Consider the following 23,191-nt stretch of genomic DNA (forward strand, 5'->3'; position numbering starts at 1 on the left):
TGCTTTAAGTGAAAATAATTCACTTTCTGTATTCACTGCTGTATATTTTCTTTCTGATGTCAATAAATCAACCAAGACAAGAGTCCAAATTTAAAAAACATTTATTTATCAATCTTTACAATCTGCATCAGGTTACACCATATCAACCATTCTTTCAGTCGTTGTCTTTTCCCCTGTCTGTGCTTCCATAAATCAAACGTGAGACTCAATGCTCATGCTTTGACCACTTTGTGTCCTATTTTTATGGAATAAATACATATCCTTAAATCGGTTTTCATTCAGTAAAAAACACAGAAACAGTCTGAAACCATATAATGACTGAACATGAGTCAGTTTGTGAGCACTTTTTTGTTCTCATCCTGTGTGAGACCTCTCAAAAAACTTGCTTTGGTACTGGAAGTAATAATTTCAAAATAAAGTTTTCAGTTTCATAATAAATAGAAAAAAGGAGCAGATTAGCGATGCAGCAGAAAGTGTAAATATTTATTTTAGTGCCCCACATCAACATCCTCAAACATTTTCACAAGTCAATAACCAAGAATGCATAATGAGCATCATTGACAGTGTTTCAGTCTCTCTGTGACCCTCCACGTCCATTCGCAGACATTTCAATATGTTTTAGACCAAAAGTTATGGAGCTGGTGAACAGCTGAGTGTTAGCAGACTGACAGTGATTTATTTATGTTATAATCACAGTGGAGATGCATTCCTAAACTGTGTGTAGAGATTATCAATGGCCTGCTGCCTCTGCTGTGTGCACTTCAAAAGCAGCTCCTTCCCACATTAACACAATCATAGCTTTTTAAAAGGAACTTAGTGTCACATCAGCTGGATTCTGTTGCTTCAGGGCGTTTGTCCATTTTACCACACACAGTCTGAGATGTAATCAAAAGCCTTCTTTGGATTTATCAGACTCACTTCTGCTCACCAACCACACTCATTACCAGTTCAAGCATACATGATGTGTGTTTTAGCAACTGAAGCAGACATGAAAATGAAGTTGAAGTTACTCCTGAGTTAGCAGTTAGTTAGTTAGCATGCAGTCTTTGGTAAACTAATCTAATTATCCTGGAGAAAAGTAACTAGTAAGAGTAACTAATTACTAATTATCAATACAGTGCACAACACTGCATAGAGGTACACAGCAGCCCGACGTGTGGCTACGTGACACCATGGAGTAAATGCACCTGTATGGTTCTGATTCTGTCCTAAAGTGTGTCAGTGTCCTGAACTCAAACAGATCAGATGATCTCATCATGTCTTTGTCTCCCAGCAGTGTGAGCTGACTTTCTCCTCACATGTTGGAAAAGTTCTCCAGTAAACACATTTAAAACTTCTCACGTCAGAATTGTTTCAGTCGTGTTTTTCATTTTCATTGGGAAGTATAGGAAGCCGGGGGAGAGCAGATGGGGGGAGGGGGGTGGGGGTGGTCTCAGTCCATTGTCATGGTGGTCAGCAGTCAGCTGTTCCTCCTTCAGGTAACTTCAGGAGAGCTCAGTGTAACAGGGTCTCTCCCAGCCCTGCAGCACCCCCCCCTTTGCACACACCAGCAGGTATGACTCACTCCTCACCTGTGGCAGGCGCACCTGGAGGACAGAACAGGATGAGAAGGATCATTTGTGTGGAAGCATTATTTCTGTGGAATATATTTACATGAAATAATTACATTCAATTGTATATGTGGTTGGTTTGGGCCTCTGATGTGACACATGTAATAAGATGTGAAGACCAGCAGTGGAGGATCATTATGATGGATAAAAATTTGTCCTGGGATATTTGTAATGGCACATTTCTACAACACCATTTCCAAAAAAGTTGAGACGCTGCTTAAAATGTAAATAAAAACAGAATGTAATGATTTGTGAATCACATAAACTCATATTTAATGGAATATCAACTAAAGACAACATATCACATGTTGAAACTGAGAAATGTTATTGTTTTATTTAAAATAGCTGCTCATTTTCTATCTAATGCAGCAACAGGTCTCCATAAAGTTGTTCCAGGATCATGTTCACCACTGAGCTGCATCATCTTTTCTTTTAACAACACTCTGGAAACGTTGGGGAACTGAGGAGACCAGTTTCTGGAGTTCTGAAAGTGAAAAAATGGTCCCATTCTTGCCTGACAGGGGATTTCAGCTGCTCAACAGTTCAGGGTCTCCTTTGTTGTATTGTTCATGTCCTGATGCTCCAGATGTTTTCAATGATTGACAGGTCTGGACTGCAGGAGGCCAGTTTATCAGCGGACTCTTCTACGACGGAGCCATGCTGTTGGAATACGTGCAGAATGTGGTTGGACGTTGTTCTGCTGAAATAAACAAGACCTTCCCTGAAAGAGACGTTGTCTGGATGGCAGCATATGTTGCTCCAAAACCTGAATATATCATTCAGCATTAATGCTTCCTTCCAGATGTTCAAGCTACCCATGCCATGTGCACTAATGCATCCCTGTACCATCACAGATGCTGGCTTTAGAACTGAGCTGATAACAAGCTGGCTGGTCCGTCTCCTCTTTAACCTGGAGGATGCAGCGTCCATGATTTCCAAACAGAATCTCAGATTGTGATCCATCAGACTTCAGGACAGTTTTCCACTTCACCTCAGTCCATTTTCAATGATCTCGGTCCAGAGAAGGCGGCGGTGTTTCTGGATCATGTTTCTATCTGGTTTCTTCTTTGGAGAGTTTTAACCTGCATTTGTGGACGCAGCGATGAACTGTGTTCACAGACGATGGTTTTCACAAGTGTTCCTGAGCCCATGCAGTGATTTCCACTCCAGAATAGTGTGTTTTTAATGCAGTGCTGCCTGAGGGCCCGAAGATCACCACCATCCAATATTGGTTTCCAGCCTTGTCCCTTGTGTTCAGAGATTTCTCCAGATTCTCTGAATCTTTTAATAATATTATGAACCGTAGACGATGAAATCCACTAATTCTTTGTAGTTTTACGTTGAGGAACATTATTCTTAGATTGTTGAACTATTTTCCAACACAGTCTTTCAGAGTGGTGAACCTCTCCCCATCTTCACTGGAGACTCTGCCTCTCTGAAATCATATTTTTATACCCAATCATGTTACTGACCCATTGCCATGGTAACCTCATTAGTTGTCAGAAGTTTTTTTTTTTTTTTAATCTTTACACAACTTTTCCAGTTTTTCACACGTTTTTCAGACGTGTTGCTGCTATCAAATTAAAAATGAGCAGATATTTTTCATAAAACAATCAAATTGCTCAGTTTCAACATTTGATATGTTGACTTTGGTCTATTTTCTATTAAATATGAGTTTATGTGATTTGCAAATCATTGCATTCTGTTTTTATTTACATGTTACACAACATTCCAACTTTTCCAGTAACGTTGTTCTATTTATAATCATTAAAAAGATGCCCTAATTAAACCAAAAGCTCTTTAAAGAGATCAGAAGGAATGAAACTGGAGGAGCACTTTGTGGTTTCCAGTTTATCAATGTTTTTTCGAGAGGCTGAGATGAAGATGGGCTCAAACTGGTCCAACAGAACCAACAGAGTGGGTGAAATTAATGGATCACAGCCATAGTATGTATGTAATGATGTAAGTTTGGTAATCTGATTCTGAAAGTATTTCAGAAAGATTTCACTGTGCAGAAGACATACTTCAATGTTTGGAGGAAGGGGTTTAATGATAGAGTGGTGTTGAGGAAGTTGAATCCTAAATGACTGATGACTGTTTTTTTTGTCCTTACTCTGTGGAACAGCAGCAGGTGGCGGTGGAGAGGAATCACCAGCGGGTAATGGCAGGCAGGGCGCGCTCTCTCCCTCTGTAACATACAAATGTGAGCTGCAGCAGCTTTGGAGACATGGAGGTCAATTAATTAGGAGTGTTAACATTTGATGTCATAGATAGAAAATGTCACTTTGTCCATTACAGTACCAAACCCAGTCTGAGTAACTTACATGACTACTGCAAAGGTTCTGCAGATGATTCAGAGAATTAAACGGTCACATGCTGTTTTAAAGTGTTTTGTTTTCTACGTCAGGCAGAGAAAGAGAATATAAAAGTGGATAAGAGAGCTTACATCCCTTGATGCGTCCACACAGTGGTCAGGCAGAGCAAGAGATGCTGGGCAGACACTCAGCTCTGTGATTGGACGAGAGAGAGGAACGTCAGAGCCAATGATGTGTGACAATACTGCATTAGGCTGGACACATTTGGACGAGTCGTCACAAAGAGACAGGAGACAACCAGGAACAGGACATACTGGTGGTGATGGAGGGGACGACAGAGAGTAGAGGACAGAGGACAGGTGAGGGTGAGAGGACGGAGTACAGGTGAGGGTGAGAGGACAGGTGAGGGTGAGAGAACAGAGGACAGGTGAGGGTGAGAGGACAGGTGAGGGTGAGAGAACAGAGGACAGGTGAGGGTGAGAGGACAGAGGACAGGTGAGGGTTCCCTGCTGTGTTTTTATGAAACATGCTCAGTGTTTTTTTGTTCACATGCTTCAGGATCAACAGCAGTTGAGGTGATTATTAATAACGTCGCTCAGTCCTGCAGCTTCACTGCATCTTTAAATAGATTTGGACTCTGCAGCGATTCATGGAAACAGCCATGAGTCCTACATACCGAGGTTATTCTGAGAGAGGGATTTATCACCATGTTCTCCTCCAGCAGAAACAGATGCTGCTGTGACTGTGTTTGTTCAGAGTGTCTCACTGTCGGGAAGTCTCTGGACCTCACACGGGACTGTAAAGTAGAGCTCTGGTTGTATGGATATCTGTGTGATTAGGTCATGTTACTGACATCAACAGACCCAGAATAACTGGGTGGAATTTAAAGCTACATGTCTGCATTAATACAACTGTATGAAATGATTAATGTTCTGTTCATGGATGGCTCCATCGTTATCTGTTAGATAAAAGCACCATCATTCCCTGACTGTGATCTTCTTTGTGTGAAATGCTGTTGGGCCCTCTGATGTCATCACAGAACTGCATACTTTATTAAGTAAAACAGATAATACTCCAGGCTGTACAGATGGAGGATGATGATGAGGAAGAAGATGCTGGTGTGAGGAGGATGCCGGGCTGATGATCCCTTGCCTGTCTCCTTGGAGGCTCGCCACGCTTCCATCTCCTGTTTCAGTGTCTCCATTTCTTCCTCCAGCAGGCAATATCTCCTCTCTGCCTCCTGCAGCCGTCTGGTGGAGAAGGAAACATTTCATCATACTCTACCATCTGATTCATGTTAGATGTGTTTCAGCTGGGATCATGAAGGGTAAATTCACTCCAAAAGATATCTCTTCTATTAGTGTGCTTTCAGCTGTGGGATGCTTCTATCTACTGAACTGTAACACACCCCTGCCTCCAATGCTGCCCACATCATCTCAGAAACCTTCACTGTCTCCTTCTAAAGTTGATTTTCATATTTTGTAGTGTAATTTCAGACAAATTTATTAAAGGTGAATCCCCCTCAGCAGTCACAGTGAACTGAGGATTGGTTAAAGATGGCAGAATGTCTGCGATACCTCTGCAGATCTTCATCAGGTCTTGATATTTGATTGTTCTCCTCCTTTGTGGTGGTGTGGCTGCAGGCAGTAGGACCTTGTTCCAGAGATAGTGGGAGCTCCAACAGTTCAGTCTGGGTGTCTGGGAGAGTTTCTGTAAGCTGCCACAGCTGGCTCTAATTCAAACCAAAGGTAAATCAGGAAAAGGAAGAAAGTCACACTGACTGATGTTATCAGTCTGTGCATTACAAGTCAGATGTAATTCTGATGTGTAAACAGTCTTTAGGGTGATAACGTCTCACCAGTTTCTCTGGTTCATAAAAAGTCTCACAGTCTCTGAGCCTCGAGTGGTCGGTCTGCCTCATGATGTCCTGACTGTGGTCGATGGCACCCGTCTGACTGTAAACAAGACACCAATTAACAACAACAGTATGTAAAGGTTATAAAGCTGTTAATGCATGTAAAACATTAATACTGAGTTTAGTTCACCTGGTAGCGGTGTAGGAGTATCCAACAAAAGCTAAGTGGACTCCTGTTGGAGTTCTGTCCACGACATCAGAGAGTGTTTCCTGCAGAACACAACACAAGAGAGTTGTCACACCAACAACCACCAGCTGTTCTTATTTGTATTATTCTGCAGGGACACACCATGAGCTGCTGGATGTCAGACATAATAATAATACATAATTTTTATTAAAACATGTACATACAGAGTACTCACAGTTTCATAAGATTATTTAAGATAATAATAATACCATGTCACTGAGACAGTCATCCAGGACGTCAAAGTTAGATGTGTCAGTTGTATTAGAGACTTCAGGTAGGTAGGGGGCAGGCAGTTTATGCAGGGAAGCCCAGTCTAGTCCAGAGAAAAACAGATGAGTCCTAAAGTCGCTGAAGCCGTTCCTCCCCAGACGGACGTCCCTCTCACAGATGAGTCCAGTGATGAAAGAACGAGCCGCCTCTGAAATCTCAGGACCAGAAGGAGGAAACTCAAAACATTCCTGAGGATTACACAAAAGGAAATGAAAGAAAAAGTTCTTTAAGTTGACAGCAGTGTTTCCACCACTACCTCTGATACTTGACCCTGTTGCTTTCATAATCCTTCAGATATGTAGGAACGTTATTGTCCACAATCCAAAAAACGAATAATGAAGTATTCAACTTTATTTATTAAGCGCCTTTCAGAACCATTACACAGTTATAAGGTTCAAAACAAGAAATCCCAGTACAAAAACTACAACCTGGTTTCAAAAAAGTTGTGACAGTGTAAAATGTAAATAAAAAAATAATGTGATGTTTTGTAAATAATGTAAACCCATATTTAATAGAAAATAGACCAGAGACAATATATCAAATGTTGAAACTGAGTAATTTGATTATTTTATGAAAAATATCTGCTCATCTCTAATTTGATGGCAGCAACATGTCTCTGAAAAGTTGGACAGGGTCAACAAAAAACTGGAAAAGTTGTGTAAAGATAAAAAAAAAAAAACATCTGACAACTAATGAGGTGACCATGGCAACAGCTCATTAACATGATTGGGTATAAAAAGATGATTTCAGAGAAGCAGAGTCTCTCAGCAGTGAAGATTGGGAGAGGTTCACCACTCTGTGAAAGACTGTGTTGGAAAATAGTTCAACAATCTAAGAATAATGTTCCTCAACATAAAACTACAAAGAATTAGTGGATTTCATCGTCTACGGTTCATAATATCATTAAAAGATTCAGAGAATCTGGAGAAATCTCTGAACACAAGGGACAAGGCTGGAAACCAATATTGGATGGTGGTGATCTGAGAAGAGGTGATGCAACACTGGTAAACATGACCCTGTCCCAACGTTATAGAGATGTTGCTGCCATCAAATAAAAAATGAGCATATACTTAAACAATAAAATGTCTCAGTTTCAACACTTGATATGTTGTCTTTGTCTATTTTAATTAAATATGAGTTGATGTAATTTATAAATGATCACATTCTGTTTGTATTTACATTTTACACAGCGTCCCAACTTTTTAAAAAAAATGGGATTGTATATTTAAATAGTATAAAGATAATAAAAATACTTTAAGGGCAAACACAGAGAACTACACAGAAAACAAACGGTCACTGGAGGAAAAAATGCTTACAATGCAAATACATTTTCAAAAGCTTCTTAAAACTGTCAACTTCTATTCAAATTCTGCATTTCTTTGGAGGGAAAGGTTCCAGAGGGTGGGGCCACCACTGAAAAGGTTTGTCCCCTCTGGTCTTCAGGCTCGATATGGGGACGTCCAGAAGGTGCTGGTGATCTCAGGCCAAATAACAGCTCAGAAATATAACGTTGGCTAACACTGTTTTCAGTCCCATGTGAGTGTGTATGTACCTGAAAGTGAATGATCTTGGCATACGTCTCAGAGATGGACTCTGCGTAGAAGGGTGTGGTCCCCAGCAGCATCTCGTATGCACAGACCCCCAGAGCCCACCAGTCACACTCAGGACCATAACCTCCATGTCCCTCCACCGCCCGCAAAATCTCTGGAGACAAATAGTCCGGGGTCCCAACCGCCAGTGATGAGTGAACCTGCAACCAAATCTATCGTTGATGGACTTGCACAACAAAAAGTGTTTCTAAAAGTCCTGATCTGCTTTTCCAAAAGTTCTACCAGTGTGGAACTGAAACATGTTCAGCAGTTGAGGATATTTTTGGTGAAACTAGTACACGTGTTATTTCCTGTACAGTGTCAGCGCTCACCATCCCATCCTCCTGGAGCTTCAGACAGGAACCAAAGTCTCCCAGTCGGACGTGTCCTTCAGCTGTCAGCAGGATGTTGTCAGGTTTGATGTCTCTGTGTAAAAATGAGTTAGAAGCTAACTTTGAAATGTTAGATGAAACAAATCAGTGTTTTCTGTGTCATAATGTCACCGTTCCTGCACAGCGAGCAGGTTTTTATCTCAGCCTCATACTCAAAAATGTAAGGTAATATTTGAACCATGAGAAAAAATGTCTCTTGGAAATATATCTCATATTTAACGGTCCACATTTAACTCTCATGTTTTTTCTCAATCAGAGCAGGAGCACCAGTCCTGAGGAGGTTCTGATGAACAGTGCCTGTCTCTGTGGATGCTGGATGTGTTTGGTTTTGGTGGTCGTGGAACAGAAGGTCTCTATGGGTGTTGGGAGTTTTGGGGTGGACCAGGTTTATGCATCTTGAACACGGGAAGAGGACAGTTTAAAACTGTTTAAAACATGTTGTCTGTTGAAATAGGAACAGCTAATCTGTCGGGGTGGTCGCTGTCATTCTTAAAGATGAATATGATTCTATAACGGATCAAAACTGTCAATGAAAACATTATAATGTGGGAAAATAGACTGAAGCCAGGTGTTAAACAAAATGTTTGTTGGAACTATATGTGGCTGAAACAAATACACAAATCAAAACTCTACTGGCACCAGAGCAGAGCAGTCTACCTGTGAACGTAACCCAGTCTATGGATGGAGTTGATGGCCATCACCATCTCAGCCAGGTAGAACTGAGCCAGGTCCTCCGGGATTCCGTCTCCGAACTTACTGAGCAGAGTCAGCAGGTCTCCTCCAATGTAGTAATCCATCACCAGGTACTGAGAGGAAACACAGGTACACACATACACACTTACACAGGTACACACAGGTACACACATACACATTTACACAGGTACACACAGGTACACACATACACACTTACACAGGTACACACATACACACAGGTACACACAGGTACGCACAGGTACACACAGGTACACACAGGTATACACGCAAGTACACACATACACACTTACACACAGGTACACACAGGTACACATGCAAGTACACATACATACTTACACACAGGTACACAGGTACACATCTACACGGGTACACACACAGGTACACACATACACACTTACACTCAGGTACACACAGGTACACATTTTTGTGTGGATGTGTGTACACACCAGGTAGTTGTCGTCCTGGAAAGAATAATGCAGCTCTGTGATCCAACGTCTGTCCCCCCGCAGCAACACCTCCCTCTCTTCCTGGTAACATGCTGTCTGTATAAAACGCAAAGACAACTGGATTACAGAACACTAAAAACTAAAACTAGAATTATGAATCCCTCCGGTAACCACTCGTGTTGTAATTTACATGCACATCTGTCCAGACGTACAGATGTTGTTGCAAAGAAACTACAAAAGTGGTTTCTTTATACACAATTTCAATACTGACAGCACAGAAATTGTAAAATATGGTCAGTCTCTCCTTTTGCTCCTCAGTTATGGAGCTGAATAATCAACATAAAATAATTATTTTTATTTGTATTGTTAGATATTTGTGAAAAGTCACAATTAATGTATAAGTTAATGAGTTATGGCCACAGGCATGTTCTGTGAGGTCACAGTTACCTCCCATCTCTAAATCTAAATCAGTTCATCCTTCAGTCCGAGTCAATCTCTGTGCCAAGAATGGGAAATATTGGAGGTCACAGTCGAAGAATTTGAAGAAATCCACCCGGGAGTTCTGTAGATATCATGTGAATGTAAATGTGTGGAAGTGGGATCACAGTGACCTTGACCTTTGACCTCCAAAATCGGACCCGTTCCTCTGATACCAATTCAGTCTCTTAGCCAAGGTTAAAACTTTCTGCTTTTAAATTCAGACAAAACAGAAGTTATTGTACTTGGTCCTAAGCACCTCAGAAGCTCTTTCTGTAATCACTTAGTTACTCCAGATGACGTTGTCTTGGCCTCCAGCAAAACTGTGAGGAACCTTGGAGTCATATTTGATGAGGATTTTGATTAGGATTTGTCAGTTTTAGCTTCTCTTAACTGGCTTCCTGAGAAATCAAGAATAGAATTTAAAATTCTCTTGATGACTTACAAAGCTCTACATGACCAGGCTCCATCATATCTTAGAGATCTTATAGAACCATATAATCCTAGCAGAGCACTTCTCTCTCAGTACGCTGGTCTACTTGTGGTTCCTAGAGTTTCCAGAAGTAGAATGGGAGGCGGAGCTTAAATTTTCAGGATCCTCCCCTGTGAAACCAGCTCCCAGTTTGTGTTGGAGGGGCAGAAACCCTCTCTAGCTTTAAGATTAGACTCAAAATGTTCCTTTTTGATAAAGCCTATAGTTTGGGCTGGCTCAGGTAGGTTAGGTTAGGTTAGGTAGTTACTTTATTAATTCCCGAGGGGAAATTTTTTCGCTACAGCAGCATACAGAAGCAATAAGATAATAATATAACAATAGAAAAGCAATAAAATAGCAGTAAAGTAGCAGTAAAAAATATAAAACAGAAATATAAAATATAAAATGCACAGTATATACAGTACAGTATATATCTATATATATTATATACAATATATATATATATATATATATATATATGTATATATATATATATATATATAGGTAGACCTGAACCAACCCTTAGTTATGCTGTTATAGGCCGACGCTGCTGGGGGACCTCGTTACATGCTGAGCTTCTTTTCTTTCCTCCTACTCTTTAACTGACTCATACCTCACCATCTTTTTCTCTCCCATAGTTTCTTATTATTATCTGTTGTCTCCATTCAGTTCCTTCACTCGTGTAGTTTCTCTTCTTTCTTTTTCAGATGTCCCGTCATGGAGCTGCATGTCTCTGCTCTGCACTTGTCATCTCCACCAACAGTTCTTCTCTTGTATCTCTATGCTGTCCTTTTCTCTCTCTGCTCTCCTCTCACCCCAACCGGTTGACGCAGATGGCTGCCCACCTCTGAGCCTGGTTCTGTTAACAGATGCTCCGCCCACCTCTGATCCTGGTTCTGTTGGAGGTTTCTTCCTGTTAAAGAGAGTTTTTCTTCCCTCTGTTGGAGGTTTTTCTCCCTTAAAGAAGAGTTTTTTCCTCCTAGCTCATGTGGGAATTGTTGAATTGTTGAATTGTTGAATTGTTGGGTTTCACTGTAAAATATTGTAAAGTCTTGCCGTAAGGACTTTAATGTGTTAAGTTCCATGAAATAACCTGTGTTGTGATTTGGCGCTATATAAATAAAATTGAATTGAATTGAATTGAATTGAATTGAATTGAATTGAATTGAATTGAATTGAATTGAATTGAATTGAATTGAATTGAATTGAATTGAAGAAATTCCCTCGAGAAGTTTGTGAGATATCACAGTCACGAGAATGGGACGGACAGAAGGACTGGCTGATGGTCGGACGGAGGCATGGACTCGGTTTGACTCAGTTTGACTCTCCTGCATGTTTTCCCTCTCAGTTAAGAACACAGTCCGAACTCTGTCCATGAACTTCATGTTATGAGTGAGTGTGTGTTTGTGTTTGTGTTTGTGTACCTCTGCTCGCCTCAGCATGTCCCACTTATTCATTATCTTCAGAGCATACACCTGTTGTGTGCTTCGCATCCTTGCCACGGCAACCTGAGAGAGTGACAAGTGGGAGAAACACATGAAGCACGCACAGAGCACCGACAGTCATCCATCCTAACAGAGGTTTCAATGTTTGAATGGTGTGTAATGCTGTTCACACATATCATAGAGGGGAACATAAGAAACACTCCTCAGTGTGAAGAACTGAACAGACTCAGAATATAACATGTCTCTGACTCGACTACAACGGAAACATGGGATGAACTTTTAACAGGTGTGTCTAATATAGAGGTGATTTAATGTGGTAAAGATGAGCCATCACCCCAAAGCACTTAAATGTTCTAATAAGATTTAAGTTGTACAGAATAAATTGTGCTGAAAGATGAAGGTGATCAAATTATTTAAGACCAGAGGTGAGAATGATTAAGAATAAAATGTTGTGATTTAATGTAAAGTGTCGGCAATGACTGATTGAATTATTGTTCAAATTGAGTGAGATCATTCTGATTGAAATACTTTAAAAGGACACTTCCTGCTCACCTCACTGAAAGTGCCTCGGCCAATCACCTTCAAGATGTGGAAGTCTTCTCTTTTGATGCGTGTCCTCTTCACCTGCCTCACGAAAGGCTCAGCTGGGAAACCAGGACAGAAAACACAAACTTGGATTTGTTTGTGTGTTGAAATGATTTTCACTAAAGATCAGAGAGGACACGGGATGAAGGTTTGTTGGACAGGAACACACATCTATACAAAACAATACAAACACATCTATACACAACAATACACACACATCTATACACAACAACACACACACATCTATACACAACAATACACACATCTATACACAACAATATACACACATCTATACACAACAATACACACATATCTATACACAACAATACACACACATATCTATACATCACAACACAATGTGAACACACCAGAGATAATGAAGATGAGCAGCTGTCGGTAAAGACTGGAAACTGTTCGATTTGAAGGAGCTCGAACAGAACGAGTTCAAACGCAGACTTAGTTTAAACTGTTATACCAGAAGGTCTGAAAATGTTAATTCTAATAGTTTTATAAAACTAAAAGGTAATATTTGTCAACTTTGTAAAGTTCTGTTGTAAGGACTTTGATGTGTTAAGTGCCATGAAATAACCTCTGTTGTGATTTGGCGCTATATAAATAAAGTTGAATTGAATTGAATTTAAATATTTTTGAAATATTTACCTTTTGGTTCAGAGTTAAACTAGAAGATCGATACCACTCTCATGCACATGCTCAGTATGAACCCAGCATCCACCATCAGTGATGTCACAGTTTTGAGCAGGAAGTGACCAAATTTGGACGAGCTGGGGGAGGAGCCAGCGGTGGATCTGACCGATCTGATTGGAAACCTGATGATACTATGTCGCGCCCACCGATAGCTGTAACCTGACTGCACCACAGAGAGAATAATGCCCCACCATCTGTCAAAAAGTGATGGATGGTGGCCTTTGACCTGACCTGTCAAGTGATTTATGATCCCTAATCGCCGCCCATTTTATGGCCCTGGGAAAGGCAGTGAGGAATTTAAGGTCGATGACCTTTGACCTATCAAGTGAGTTATGATCCCTTTTAAGGTCCGTTAAGGAAGTACGGTATTTATAGTGGATGACCTTTGACCTGTCATAAAGGTGGCTTATGACCCGTCAAAGGTCCATTAAGTAAGTAAGGTATTTATGGTGGATGACCTGTGACCTGTCCAATGGTTTATGAACCTCTTTCGATCTTAGCTGAATCTTAGCCCCCTACAGACTTCCCCCTAATGACGTGGCCCCAGAGGTAGAGTTTAAAACAAACCAACGAGAGTGGAGTAGGTTGGGTTTATGCCTAAGATGGCGCCGCGCTAGCGGCAGCCTGTTGCAGCAGCTCCCCTCCTTGAGTGTGTTGTTATTAGTATTTTTTAAGCCTTTCTCCTCTCTTCGGTGTTTTTTTTTTCTTTCTCTCGTGTGTTAAGTTAACGGTCAGACAATGGACCGTAATTATTCCACGTTTCTGGTTGGGGGCACTGTTATTGTTTACTCGTGTGATCAGCTGATTGCGCTGAGTAGGCCTCTACTGCTGCTGCCCGGAGCGAGGCCTGAGATCCCCGTTGAACTTCGGAGAAGACGGCAGGGTTGCAGAGCTGGAGCTAAGCTAAAGGCGGAAAGGAGGAAATACAAACCAGTGGTACCGGCAATCTTAATGGGGAACGTGAGGTCCTTGGCTAACAAGACGGACGAGCTCGGCGCGCTGGTAAAGACCCAGTGGGAATACCGGGAGTGCAGCATCATGTGTTTCACCGAGACATGGCTGCACTCACATTTCCCGGACCACAGCACGGCCGTACCCGGCTTCAGGACTGTTCGGGGGGACGGAGACGTTGTTCGGAGCGGTAAGAAGAAAGGTGGAGGGATTGCAGTCTGTGAACGAGAGGTGGTGCAATCCCGACCACGTGTGTGTGAAGGAACGTTTCTGTAGCCCGGACATTGAACTTCTAGCCGTGGGGATGCGCCCGTATTATTTGCCGAGGGAGTTCACGTCCGACATTGTTATCGCTGTGTACGTTCCTCCATCAGCTGACGTAGAGGCAGCAGTGGACACCATCTACTCCACTGTGGCTAAACTGCAGACAAAGCATCCCGGTGCATTTTTGTCAGTTACTGGAGACTTTAACCAGTCTGGATAAAGTACTGCCAACTTTGCACCAGTATGTGAACTGCCCCACCCGGAACAATAAAACTCTGGACCTACTGTATGCTAATGCCATGGATGCATACAGTACTACTGCCCTTCCCCCCCTTGGTAGGTCAGACCATAACCTGGTCCTGCTGACTCCCAAGTATGTTCCCCTGGTGCAGAGGCAGCCTGTGACCACCAGGACTGTAAGGAGGTGGACACAGGAGGCTAAAGAAGCCCTGCAGGACTGCTTTGAGTCCACGGACTGGGATGTGCTGTGTGGACCACATGGGGAGGACATCAACAGCATGACGGACTGTATCACAGAATACATTAAATTCTGTGAACACTCCACCGTACCATCCCGGACTGTACACTGCTTCCCCAACAACAAGCCGTGGATCACCAGTGACCTGAAAGTTCTTCTTAATAAGAAGAAAGCAGCCTTCAGGTCTGGGGACAGGGACGAGCTCAGGAGAGTGCAGCGCCACCTGAAGGAGAAGCTCAGGGAGTGCAAGGACTCCTACAGGAGGAAGCTGGAGGCCAAACTCCAACAGAACAACGTGAGGGAGGTGTGGACCAGTATGAAGGAGATTACTGGGTTCAAGGGGAGAGAGAGACAACCAGGGGGAACCTGGAGAGGAACAACCAGGGGGAACCTGGAGAGGAACAATCAAGGGGAACCTGGAGAGGTCAAATGAACTAAACTGTTTCTTCAACAGGTTTAGTTCACCACCCTCATCTGTCTCCTCCACACCTCACACCTCCCAAACACCTCTGCTGCCCCCCTCCCCCCTCTGCGCCCCCTGGTGATCTGCATAGAGCCCTCAATCTCAAAGGGCTCTTCCTCCATCGACACCTTGACCCCCCCCCCCCCCCCCCCCCACGCACACACACACACACCCCTCACCGCCCTCTCTGTGACGACTGGCCAGGTTAGGAGACAGCTGGAGAGAATCCACCAGCACAAGGCTGCAGGACCTGACGGCATCAGCCCCGGGGTCCTGAAGACCTGCGCCGTCCAGCTGGCTGAGGTCCTACAACACCTCTTCAACCTGAGCCTGAAGCAGGAGGAGGTCCCGGTGCTGTGGAAGACGTCCTGCCTGGTTCCAGTCCCCAAGAAGACGACTCCATCTGGCCTCAACGACTACCGACCGGTTGCCCTCACATCTCATGTGATGAAGGTGCTGGAGAGGCTGGTCTTGGTCCACCTCAGGCCGCTGGTGAAATCTTCTCTGGACCCTCTGCAATTTGCGTACCAGCCTCGTGTGGGAGTGGACGATGCCATCATTTACCTGCTGCAACGAGCTCAGTCTCACCTGAATATAACCGGTGACTCTGTGAGAATCACTTTCTTTGATTTCTCCAGTGCATTTAACACCATCCAACCACTGCTACTGAGTGAGAAGCTGCGGGTGATGGGGGTGGACGCGTCCACCGTCTCCTGGATCACTGACTACCTGACAGGCAGACCACAGTTTGTCCGTCTGGGCAGTGTGCTGTCTGATACGGTGGTCAGTGGTATTGGAGCTCCTCAGGGAACTGTTCTGTCTCCCTTCCTGTTCACCTTATACACAACTGACTTCCAGTACAACTCAGAGTCCTGCCATCTGCAGAAGTTCTCTGATGACTCTGCAGTGGTAGAATGTATAAGGGATGGACGGGAGGATGAGTACAGGGCAGTAGTGGATGACTTTGTGGAGTGGGCGGGAAGGAATCACCTGCTCCTGAACGTAGCCAAGACCAGAGAGATGGTGGTCGACTTCAGGAGGAAGACGACGGCTCCACAACCGCTGAGAGTTCTGGGAGAGATGGTGGACATGGTTGAGGAGTACAAGTACCTGGGTGTGTCCATCGACAACAGACTGAACTGGAAGACCAACATCAATGCTGTCTACAAGAAGGTGATGAGTCGACTCTTTTTCTTGAGGAAACTTCGATCCTTCAATGTGTGCAGCGAGATGTTGGAGATGTTCTACCAGTCTGTTGTGGCCAGTGCATTGTACTTCGCTGTGGTCTGCTGGGGGAGCAGCATTGGAGCCGGTGACACCAACAGACTTAACAAACTGGTTAAGAAGGCCGGCTCCATCATCGGCTACAAACTGGACAGCCTGGAAAAGGTGGTGGAGAGGAGGACGCTGAACAAACTATTGTCCATATTGGATAATCCTGTCCACCCTCTCCACCACCTGCTGCAGGGACAGCGGAGCACTTTCTCCAAAAGATTCCTCTAGCTCCGCTGTCACAAGGACAGATACAGGAGATCATTCCTGCCCACTGCAATAAGACTGTACAATAACTCACCTCTGGCAAAACCCATCACAGTACAATAACACTGTTGACTGTGTTTCTTGGTTTGTTTGTAGATAATATATATAGATATATATTGTACTGCATATATATATATATATGTTGACTGTGTTTCTTGGTTTGTTTGTATATAATATATATAGATACATAATATACTGTATATACTGTGCATTTTACATTTTATATTTTTTACTGCTATTTACTGCTATTTTATTGCTTTTCTATTATTCTATTCTATTCTATTATTTTATTCTATTATTTCTATTATTATCTTATTGCTTCTGTATGCTGCTGTAGCGAAAAAAATTTCCCCTCGGGGATTAATAAAGTAAATACCTACCTACATACCTACCTACCTACTTATAGGGAGCGAATGGATTCATACGGTCAAAATGATGTCGTCACTTTGATTTGAATATCCATGTGTAACTGCTTCACAATCAGCTAGTTGCTACCAGTGCATCTGAAGCAGCTGTTACTTTTTCCACTTTGGTCTCAGACTCAGTGATTTGCTACCCTGTGGTCACTAAACGCAAATTCTTGTAACATTACTATTAAATGACTTTAGCAATTATTGCACAATCCATTCACGCATAATGAGGCATAGTATGGGCAAATTTAAACAAGATCAAGAACAGAGGCTCCACCGGTGGCTCATATCCCCATAGGGGCTCCACCGGTAGCTCATGTTCCCACAGGGGCTCTGCTGGTGGCCCCGCAGGAGCCCCGCCGGAGCCCCGCCGGAGCCCCGCCGGTGGCTCATGTCCCCACAGGGGCTCTGGCAGTGGCTCATGTGCCTGGTCATCTGAACCAACAAACTTGCTGGTGGTCACTTACTAAATGTAAACCACACACATCTGTACTTTCCAGTGTGCGATTCATTGCCCTTTTGTAGACCAGTTTTTATTGGACAGAAAAAGATTGATAAATGTTTTTAATCCAACACAACTCATAATCTATGTATGTTCCCCCAGACTATGTAGCTTTGTTTTAATAGCTTTCTGTTTTCTTTTTACTGCAGTACCGTCTGCAATTTCATTTGAGTGTCAGAATTCTCGGTGTAATTGTGTTCACTGTATTTAAAAATTTCACCGAGCAATAAAGAAAAGTAGTGTTTATGGTGTGTCCACAATTTTATGCCAACAATGCAATCACCACATTTTCCAGACATTGAAATGCCCATGACATGAGCCACCGGCAGAGCCTCTGTTGGGACAGCACTGTGGGGATCGGGGGTGGGGGGAAAAAGGTGGAGGGTTATGGGGATCAGCTCATGGGTCTGGGAGAGTGCGAGAAGGTCTGCACCAGCTCAGCGTTTGAACTCCTGTTGGGAAGACCTCACCAGGTACTGGATTATCTTTTATTTATTGTATCTTATTTTGAAATCAAGTTGCTATTACAGATTGTGTTTCATCTTTCTTCAAACGGCTTGTTTAAATTTGCCCATACTATGCCTCATTATGCGTGAATGGATTGTGCAATAATTTCTAAAGTCATGTAATAGTAATGTTACAAGAATTTGCGTTTAGTGACCACAGGGTAGCAAATCAATGAGTCTGAGACCAAAGTGGAAAAAGTAACAGCTGCTTCAGATGCACTGATAGCAACTAGCTGATTGTGAAGCAGTTATTCATGGATATTCAAATCCCACAAAACACCAAAAAGGACAGAGCAGGTCGCTGCGTTCAAGAAGTTCACACCAGGAAATGAGGGAGTTGTTTTGGTCCTCTGCATCATGTTGGCTGAGGTTGAGTGATGTGACTGACATCCCGAGCTGATCTCCAAGATTTGGTATCGGTGTCATCAAAGCATTTATTTAACTGATTGGTGTCGGCTATACTAAACTATAGTCTGCTCCTTTGTTTTACGTCAACGGTCATAAACAGAGAGCACAATTTGTGGCAGCATGCAGAAGTGACATGTTCAGCTAACGGGTGCAATGAAGGAAAGTGACGTCTTAATGTCTCTCATGATTGTGGTGACTTAATGTGGATTACTTACAGTTCACGGTTGCAAAATGTCATAATACAAAACTACATATATCCATTATTGTCCATTTAAAGTGTGCAGAAGTGAACATTTTAAACCTAATAACTGTTGAAATGTTTGCTGTTTCAGGTGTAAATCTCTGTGGTAAGGGTTTCAAGGTAAGATAAGAAAACTAGAGACAGAAAACTTATGGAGAGTCCAGTGAAGCTGAACTGGAAAAAGGCTGGAAAGTTGAATATCAGTGTGGTTGCTAGCTCAATATATTCCAGTTGTACTTTGACTGCTGTCAATTACTTGGTGACTTACAAAGATTTGTGTGGTCTGTGGTTGAAGGCTGACTGTCTGACACGATACCCTAAATGTTTGCTAAACAGTGCTTGCATGGACATTGTTTGATTCTGGGCCAATGGATTAGTTAATCGGAGGCTTGGATGGTTTAAATCTTTAGTTACCAGTTGTCATGGTGGTGCTTAGAGCGACGACATCATTTTGACCGTATGAATCCATTCGCTCCCTATAAACCCAACCTACTCCACTCTCGTTGGTTTGTTTTAAACTCTACCTCTGGGGCCACGTCATTAGGGGGAAGTCTGTAGGGGGCTAAGGTCAGCTAAGATCGAAGGAGGTTCATAAACCATTGGACAGGTCACAGGGCATCCACCATAAATACCTTACTTACTTCCTTAATGGACCTTAAAAGGGATCATAAATACCTTGACGGGTCAAAGGTCATCAACCTTAAATTCCTCACTGCCTTTCCCAGGGCCATAAAACGGGCGGGAGTTAGGGGTCATAAATCACTTGACAGGTCAGGTCAAAGGCCACCATCCATCACTTTTTGACAGAAGGTGGGGCATTATTCTCTCTCACCACAAGCCTGTCAATCAAACAGACAAGCCCCCAAAAACAGGTCTTCTTGAATCTTCTTTTCTAATGAATGAGGGATTATTTTCAGATGGACCTCCAGAAAACTAATAAGAAGGAGTGACTTTAGCTAACAACACCGAGATAACTGATGGACACATTTTATTCACTTTGGATTTGATGAGAGAAGTTGAATGGGAGTCTATGGAGCCGGAGGCTTTTTGGAGCCGACCTCTGGTGGACTTCTTGAGGGAGGAATCTCGTCCGACGTTACGGTGAGCGTATTGTGTCATTTCCTGTATACAAACATTGTGACTAGTGTTACTTCTCTCTGCTATTTCAGCTCCTTTTCCTGAATTAAACATATCATAACTCTCCACACTTCTTCTAATCTCAAGTTAAAACTCACGCTTGCTCTTCTTGAACAATTCTACTGTTAAATCTTTGACCAATGTTCACTAACTTGGTGTTTTGGTACTGCTAGCTTAGCACCTCTTCTTGTTTTTCCTACTCAGTGTGACATGTTTAGTTACGACCCTGCCTCCCTTAATGATAATGTTACCTGTAATAAATGTAGTGTAGTTAGGGAGAGGAGGAGGAGGAGGAGGAGGAGGAGGAGGAGGAGGAGGAGGAGTGTAGTTAGGGCTCTGGAGGCCAGGGTCATAGAATTAGAATCACTGCTGTGCACCATGCTAAATAACCAGCTAGCCGTAGGAGCTTCTCAGGGGGGGGGGGGGGGGAGGGGGGGGGGGTGTACAGCTGCCCAGGGCTGCAGGCTTAGTTAGCCGGTCCCCTGCAGCACCCGAACAGCCGGGTGGCTGAGGGACAGTACGAAGGAGACATAGTCCCAAGAAGAAGCCCACGGTTCACCACCGACCTTCACGTCTCCAACAGATGTTCCACATTCTGTGAAACACCTGCTGGGAAACCAACTCTGGTTATTGGAGACTCTGTTTAACATGAAGTTAGTGAAACCAGGGGACAGAGACAGATGTCTTCCAGGGGACAGAGACAGATGTCTTCCCGGGGCTAGAGTCAGATGTCTTCCCGGGGCCAGAGTCGGATGTCTTCCATCTTAGAAGTAGAATGGGAGGCGGAGCTTCAGTTTTCAGGCTCCTCCCCTGTGGAACCAGCTCCCAGTTTGTGTTGGAGGGGCAGAAACCCTCTCGAGCTTTAAGATTAGACTCAAAACGTTCCTTTTTGATAAAGCCTATAGTTAGGGCTGGCTTAGGTAGACCTGAACCAACCCTTAGTTATGCTGTTATAGGCCGACGCTGCTGGGGGACCTCGTTACATGCTGAGCTTCTTTTCTTTCCTCCTACTCTTTAACTGACTCATACCTCACCATCTTTTTCTCTCCCATAGTTTCTTCTTATTATCTGTTGTCTCCATTCAGTTCCTTCGCTCGTGTAGTTTCTCTTCTTTCTTTTCCAGATGTCCCATCATGGAGCTGCATGTCTCTGCTCTGTGATTGTCGTCTCCACCAACAGTTCTTCTCTTCTATCTCTATGCTGTCCTTTTCTCTCTCTGCTCTCCTCTCACCCCAACCGGTCGAGGCAGATGGCCGCCCACCTCTGATCCTGGTTCTGTTAACAGAGGCTCCGCCCACCTTTGAGTCCGGTTCTGTTAACAGATGCTCCGCCCACCTCTGATCCTGGTTCTGTTAACAGATGCTCCGCCCACCTCTGATCCTGGTTCTGTTGGAGGTTTCTTCCTGTTAAAGGGAGTTTTTCTTCCCTCTGTTGGAGGTTTTTCTCCCTTAAAGAGGAGTTTTCCCCTCCTAGTTTATGTGGGAATTGTTAAATTGTTGGTTTCTCTGTATAATATTGTAAAGTCTTGCTGTAAAGACTTTAATGTGTTAAGTGCCATGAAATAACCTGTGTTGTGATTTGGCGCTATATAAATAAAATTGAATTCAATTGAAATGAATTTAATTCAATGTCGGCTGGAAGTATTGGAGTTTAACGTCTACACAAATAGCCCCGCCCCCTGGTTTACACCTACACACATAGCCCCGCCCCCTGGTTTACATCTACACACATAGCCCTGCCCCCTGGTTTACATCTACACACAGAGCCCCGCCCCCTGGTTTACATCTGGTGTCCACTACTGAGCACTCTGGTCATGCTGTCTTTGAGAAGAAGGCTTTAACCAGAGAGTCGTTCAATGTTCCAGTAGAGCTGCTGGCTGCTGTTTAGGAACATTAGACAAAAGTAGAGTAAAGAAATCCAGGATAACAGAGTGAAGCCCGGTTTCATCTGCAGTCAGAGCGTGACCTCACTGCAGCACACACACACACACACACACACACACACACACACACACACACACACACACACACACACACACACACACATGAAATAAAAATTAACTAACCCCACTGCAGGAACCCAGATACGTATTTCTCCCTGTTGAAGGGTGAGCAGTAGAACTCCTGGTAGACTCCCACCAGCAGGTCCAGCAGAGTCTGGAGTCCGACAGGTCCGCTGCTCTGGGGGCCCATGGCCGGGTCCGGACCACCCAGACCAGGGCCCGTCGACATGACGCCCAGCAGGAGGCTGTTCTGGTTCAGTTGCTGATGGGTAATGACGGGTCGTCTGGTTCCTCTCTACAGTCAGAGGAACAGGAGCAGCATCACTGTCTGACCTCACCTACATACTGACAGGAACAGCCGTTTACTGTCTAGTGTGGACCCCCCCGCCCGTACATACATACACACACACTGACTGTTTGGGTTACTGGAACCACCCCCCCCCCACCCTCCCCCCCACCCCTCACCTGTTCTTTATGTCCACTGCTGATCCCAGAACAGACCTCCTCTGTACTGTTCCTCTTCTTCTCTCTCCTGTTTGCCTGTTTGCCCCCCCACCCCCTGTCAGACAGTCTCTCCAGACCTTTTTTGGTGCTCAGGTCTCTCTCTCTCTCTCTCTCTCTCTCTCTCTCTCTTTCTCTCTCTCTCTGTTCAGACAGATCTAAACTTCCTGCTGCAGTGAAACCAAATAGAGAAAAGGTCCTCCTCTCCTTCCTCTGAGTCCTCTTCATCACTAGCTGATTCTCTTCTTCCTCCTCGACCAAAACAGGAAACACTGACCTGAATCACACCTGTTGTCTCTGAAGAGTCCAAAGCTCTTATTTTGTCAATTGTCCAACTTCTTTTAGTTCCCTTTTTGTTTAGTGTCCTCAGAGAGGAAAGAATCAGTGGGTGAGTGAGGAGTTATCAGTGTGTGTGAGGAGTTAACAGTGTGTGTGTGTGTGTGTGTGTGTGTGTGTGTGTGTGTGTGTGTGTGAGGAGTTAACAGTGTGTGTGACAAACACTATACACACAGTAAACACACACTGAACACAAACAAACACTATACACACACTATACACGCACTAAACACACTTAACGCACACTATACTCACTAAGCACAATGAACACACTATACATACTAAACACACGCTAAACACACACTGAACACACTAAACACACTGAATACAC

General features: G+C 43.6%; 1 protein-coding gene across 2 annotated transcripts; it reads right to left on the bottom strand.

The window, feature by feature from the left end:
- Nucleotides 1-83: 83 nt before the first annotated feature.
- On the bottom strand, nt 84-22,546 carry LOC138207665 (myotonin-protein kinase). 2 transcript variants are annotated; one of them, XM_069165057.1, is made up of 16 exons: nt 22,489-22,546; nt 22,087-22,318; nt 12,385-12,476; nt 11,812-11,895; nt 9,439-9,534; nt 8,936-9,084; nt 8,219-8,312; nt 7,850-8,047; nt 6,237-6,452; nt 5,971-6,050; nt 5,784-5,880; nt 5,503-5,657; nt 5,078-5,175; nt 4,057-4,118; nt 3,724-3,798; nt 84-1,586 (listed from the first exon to the last, which is right to left on the bottom strand). In XM_069165057.1, exons 2-16 carry the CDS (start codon nt 22,250-22,252, stop codon nt 1,485-1,487), a joined length of 1,764 nt encoding a protein of 587 aa, XP_069021158.1. In that variant the 5' UTR covers nt 22,253-22,318; nt 22,489-22,546; the 3' UTR covers nt 84-1,484. The 2 variants fall into 2 exon arrangements, with proteins under 2 accessions (XP_069021158.1, XP_069021157.1); XM_069165056.1 differs by having other exon boundaries at nt 6,237-6,485.
- Nucleotides 22,547-23,191: the final 645 nt, after the last annotated feature.

Source organism: Embiotoca jacksoni, unplaced genomic scaffold (assembly GCF_022577435.1).
Source record: "Embiotoca jacksoni isolate LCO1_2020_lvr unplaced genomic scaffold, fEmbJac1.0.p SCAF_33, whole genome shotgun sequence".
Taxonomy (NCBI): Eukaryota; Metazoa; Chordata; class Actinopteri; family Embiotocidae; genus Embiotoca; species Embiotoca jacksoni.